At 38.7% G+C, this 5,622-nt stretch overlaps 1 protein-coding gene across 1 annotated transcript; it reads left to right on the top strand.

Annotated features, from left to right (window-relative positions):
- The first annotated feature begins 2,297 nt into the window (after window positions 1-2,297).
- On the top strand, window positions 2,298-2,714 carry LOC145075905 (uncharacterized). The gene has a single exon (XM_079021980.1). It carries the CDS (start codon window positions 2,298-2,300, stop codon window positions 2,712-2,714), a length of 417 nt encoding a protein of 138 aa, XP_078878106.1.
- Window positions 2,715-5,622: the final 2,908 nt, after the last annotated feature.

The raw sequence follows: 5,622 nt of genomic DNA, 5'->3' as shown, positions 1-5,622 counted from the left end.
ATAGATTTCACACATCTTAAAAAGGCTTGTCCTTAGGATCCTTTCCTTCTACCACATATTGACTCTATGATAGATGCGACAGCTGGCCATGAACTTCTGACTTTCATGGATGCTTCAACAGGATTCCAACAAATCCAAATGGAATCATCAGACCAAGAAGATACTGCACTCATAACACCAACATGTATATATTGTTACACTGCAATGCCTTTTGGACTTAAAAATGTTGGTGCAGCATATCAAAGGTTGGTGAATCGGATGTTCAAAGACAAGTTGGGGGACACCATGGAATTTTATATTGACGACATGGTAGTGAAGTCAATGAAAGCCGAAGATCAACTCAGACACCTTAAGGAAGCATTTGATATCCTGGACGAGTACTATATGAAGCTGAACCCACTCAAATGTCACTTTGGAATGAAGTCATGCAAGTTCCTTGGATACATGGTAACGTAAAGAGGTATAGAAGCAAGTCTGGAACATATCAAAACAATCATGGAATTAAGAGCCCCATCTTCAACCAAAGACATCCAAAGGCTAACCAAAAGAGTAGCGACACTCAACAGGTTCATTTCAGGATCCTCAGAAAGGTGCAATCCCTTTTATGATATCTTTAAAAGGAAAAAAAATAGAGTGCAAGGAGGAACATGAGAAAGCCTTCCAGGAACTCAAAAATATCTAACCTCTGTTCCACTACTAGTGAAACCTATAGATGGAGAACCACTTATTCTCTACCACTCTGTATCCTCAAACGCAGTAAGTGTCGTTCTGGTCAAGGATCTTAATGGGGATCAACATCCTATCTACTATGTAAGTAAGAGTCTCCTAGATCCTGAAACTAGATACTCTTACCTCGAAAAATTAATTCTTGCCTTAGTAACTGCTTCTACCAAATTAAGACACTATTTCGAAACACACACTATACATGTAAAAACTAACTATCCTATCAAGAATGTCATGAGAAAACTAGAAATGTCAAGAAGGATGGCAAAATGGTCAGTGAAGTTAAGCACATTTGAAATCAAATACGAACCAAGATTTTCCATAAAATCACAAGCATTAGCAGACTTTGTGGCTGACTGTAGTGATGATCTTCAAAACGAAGTAGACATGGAAGCCAAACAACTCCTAGAAGACGAACACCTGGGAAAATGGATGATGTTTACAGATGGAGCTTCAAATCAGAAAGGAACAGACCTAGGGATCATACTAAAGTCGCCATAGGGGTACATCATACCCCAGATAGTTAGTTGTGAGTTCAACATTACCAACAACAAAGCAGAATATGAAGCACTCATCATGGGACTACAATTAGCTAAGGACCTTCAAATCAAGGATCTTCAGGTATTTGTTGATTCTTTATTACTAACCAATCACTACAATGGATATTATGTAGCGAAAGGTGAAAAATTAGCATTATACCTAGAGATCCTAAAAAAATTAGCCTCTGATTTCGATAACTTTAGCCCAACCCAAGTTCCCAGAGAAGAAAAAATAGATGCAGATGCATTAGCCAATTTAGGATCCTCCCTTAGAATCCCACCAGAGACGAAGATTCCTAAAACCCCCATAATAACCCATACATAGAAACCCTTTCCGACAAATCAGAAGATCTTAAACATCCGACAAGCATAACAACTATTGAAGATCTTGACCTTAGGATGCTTTCTCAAAGGGATCCTGAAGAACAGGGTCCTCGAAGAAGTCTGCGATCATGGACCCAACCCATTATGGAGTATCTCCAAAATGGCACAATCCTGAATGAAGAAAAAAGCAAAAGAGCATTTAGAATGAGAATCTCAAGATTCGTGTTAATCTAAGGTAAAATTTATGAAAAAATCTATGGCAGGTCCATACGTTAGATGCTTGGAAGATCCCGAAGCTACAAAAGTCTTAAAGGATATACACGAAGGAGATTGGGGCAATCACACCGAGGGTAGATTGTTATGCTCCAAAATACTAAGAACAAGATACTACTATCCAACCATGAAGAAAGACTCCTTTCTACATGCTCAAAAGTGTGATGCTTGCCAAATACACAACAACATCCTACATCAACCGGCAGAACCTCTACATCGTATTATCTGCCCATGGTCATTCATGAAATGGGGGATATAGAGTAGGAAAATTACCAGTGGCCCCAGGAGGAAAAGTCTTCTTGCTGGTGATGATTGATTACTTCTCCAAATGGATCGAAGTCGAAGCTTTCGTTGAGGTAAGAGACAAAGAGGTAGTATCATTTATTAAACATAATATCTTGACTAGGTTCGGGATCTCGACTGAAATCATATGCGACAATGGATAGCAAAAGGACAAGAGAATTTTGCACAAGCTGGGGGATCAAAATGATAATATCCACTCCTGTTCATCCCCAAGCTAATGGTCCAACGGAGTGCAGCAACAAAATCATAGTTAATAATTTGAATAAAAGGTTGGATAAACAGAAGGGAAGATGGGCAGAAGAACTTCCTTTCATTTTGTGGGCAGATAGAACCACTTCCAAAGTAGCCACATGTCAGACCCCCTATTCTTTGGTGTTTGGGACAGAAGCAGTAATCCCTACTGAAGTAGTGATCCCAATGGCAAGATACTTGCTGCAAGACCAAGAGAATAACGACAGGATCTTAGCACAAGATCTTGACACTATTGACGAGCTTAGGGATCTTGCCAAAATATGCACTTCTTCTCATCAACAAAGAATCACCAAGGCTTAAAATAGGAATATAAGGGTTAGAAGGTTTCAAGTAGGAGACTTGGTATTAAGGAAAACACTCCAAAACACGAAGGATCCTAGTGCAGGAAAAGGAGCATATTAGCTAGCAACACTTGAAGGAGACGATATGCCAAGATCCTGGAATGCTATACACCTTGAAGCAAACTACATGTAAGTAGGATCAACTGATCCACAATGAATCCAAGGTACACATGTTCTTTACATTAAAATATTTATTATCACTGCTTTTCTCCTTGAATACATTACTAAATTAAGCTTCGGAGGGGCATTAGCTAGACTAAATCCCACCCCTAGCTAACGTTTTCTATGTAGAACAATGTACGGTTAAGGATCCTTAAGAGTGAAGATCCTGAAATATCAGGATCCTCACAATCAAAGATCCTGGAACATGTGGATCCTCAAGTTTAAACACCTTGAAACACAAGGATCTTGACACATTAATATTTCAATACTTGGTAAACTCCATTATATTTAAGAATATAATCTCTAAACTATTATGTACACAAGCTAGAGACTGATTATCTCTCCTACGCTTAAGGGTACTTAATCCCCTATGAGGTTTAATGAGCTAATTACCTCTTTTACATGAACTAAGTTTCTGATGCGTGTATAGGGACGATTTTCCATGAATAAAACATGACTTTGAAGCTTGTTGCACTTTGCTCTCTTATTCATATAAGATAGGTCTCTTATTGTGCTTTTGTTCTTAATGTGCTTTTGGTTGTGTGTCAATAGGTCTTGGCAGTGAACCTAGTTCTTGCTTCAATAGGTCTAAAGGTAAGGACTAACCCTATCCTTTTCTCTACCCTCACAATCTTGTGTTCTACCTCTCTCTATCTCCCTTCCATCCGAAAATAGTCCCCATACACGCATCAGGTTCATACAGCTCGCTTGGACTCATGATATCTAACTATGGGATATGGGTAAGGGGATCATTTCACTATTCAGTGGCTTGGCAACCCTCTTATATTTGAACACAAGTTGAGTTCCTTATGGTTTATAACATTTTCATGTTATCCATAAATCGGGATCCTACCCTAGAACTACTTAAGGCTTATAACATTTTCATGTAATCAAAAATTGGGATTTCGCACCAGGAATTACATAAAGTCTATAACATCTTCATGTTATCACACGTTGGGAATTTTCCCAAGAGAATACAGTCGAGTTGAAACATTTTCATGTTATCTATCCAATGAGTTATATCACAAGTTGGGATCCTCCCCAGAATATAACATTAACATGTTATATATTTTTTAAAATTCTATAATCCATATAGGTTATCTTAAGGAAAAATTTCCCTTATGAGCTCTAAGATCCTTGTTTTTTAGGATCATTGACAGTAAGGATCCTTTTCTTCAAGGATCCTCGTCGACCTTCGTTAGTAAGGAACCTCATTCTTAACGGTGAACCGACGTTCTCGACTAAGTTGGAATTTATCCTCAGTAAAATCTAATGTTCAAAGACTCATGAAGCTTAAAGAGAAACTTGAAGACAATCAGCCATGCAAAAAACCATAAGAGAAATGTAAAAGGAAAATGTTACCACATCATTCAAAAGAAGAAAGGGTTGCATATCAACCCAACCAAAATTTTAATTGTATTACATCACTAACAAAAACAAAAACTACTTAAACCAATTTTTGCAGGCCTAGACCATAGTCTGGTCATCATCGGTCGTGTCCTTCCTCTCCCCTTCTTCAGTCAACATCAACACAGGGTCCTGATTGGCGACAACATGCTTATCGATCAGCTTGGTCAACGTATCATGCCATCCCTCCACATCCCATGAACTCGCGTTTTCCAGATCCTCAGCCAGTTTGATCTTAGCCTGCAGAATAGCTTTCGCAACACTTGTCTTGGCAATAACAATCACCTCCTTACGATCCGCAATATGCTCTTCTTCCTTTTCGACTTTATAGTTTACTCAATAACTCCAGCCTTTGAAGAAGATCGTCATTAGTGACCCTTCATCTCTTCTCTTTCTCTTTAAGAACAAACTAGGATTTATCAATACGAACCTTGAGGTCGCTAGTAACATGAGAAACATGAGCGAAGACCTGGAACAAGCATAAACATCAGCATGAAAATTGAAAGGTATGATAGATTAATATGAATAATGCCTATGAAGAATTCTTATAGCTTGGTAAAATGAAGAATACGTCCCAAGAGCCTCCTCAATGCTACGGTTCTCTACGCTAAAATCTATAGCCTCAGAAGTCTTTCATTTCGGGATCCTGAAGCCTTAACCATAAGATCTGTATGAGATCTCTTGGGAGGAGGGAGAATGGCACCTTTTTCCTGTTTAGCTTTTATTGAACTATTGGTCATATCATCTTCGAGATCTGCCAAACCAATGTAGGCCTTAGGTCGGGTAGTCTTAGAACCTGCCAGAGATCCCTATCAAGTCAAGATCATCTAATAAGACATATCTAAGAAAAATAATGTTACTGGTGGCCATAGAAGCAGTATTGTAGGAACCCTCTTGAAGACCGAAATATTCAAGCCTGAACGACCTCTTAACTGCAGGGAGTGTGAAGAATTTGGATATCTTGTCCTCAGAGTGACCGACGACAGGAGCAAGCTCCTCAAACCTAAACGATGCATCAAAACAAACAAAGTAAGGGAAGTAAATTTCAGGATCCTTGATATCTAAACTTGTTTCCTACCCTTTTTAATCCATTATCTTGGCAGGGAATACCCCTCAGGAATTGAGTCGCACCTCACGAAGAAATATTTTTCTTTCCAAGCGCCATCATTTTGTTTAGATTTCAGAATGAGTTGGGGTTTGTTTGTCTTAACTCTTAACAGGAAATGAGAAGAACTAAAAGTAGAAAGATCATAGATGAAGCCCAGTTCAGGTAATCCAACGTCCATATTTTTGGATTG

The sequence above is a fragment of the Lactuca serriola genome, chromosome 9, assembly GCF_051521515.1.
Source record: "Lactuca serriola cultivar US96UC23 chromosome 9, Lser_US96UC23_V15, whole genome shotgun sequence".
Classification (NCBI taxonomy): domain Eukaryota; kingdom Viridiplantae; phylum Streptophyta; class Magnoliopsida; order Asterales; family Asteraceae; genus Lactuca; species Lactuca serriola.
The sequence above is the reverse complement of the archived record's forward strand: the minus strand, read 5'-3'. Positions and strand labels throughout refer to the sequence as shown.

Excerpts from the sequence above, each read along its gene's own strand:
- LOC145075905 (XM_079021980.1), top strand. The coding sequence starts at position 2,298 with ATGGATAGCAAAAGGACAAGAGAATTTTGCACAAGCTGGGGGATCAAA.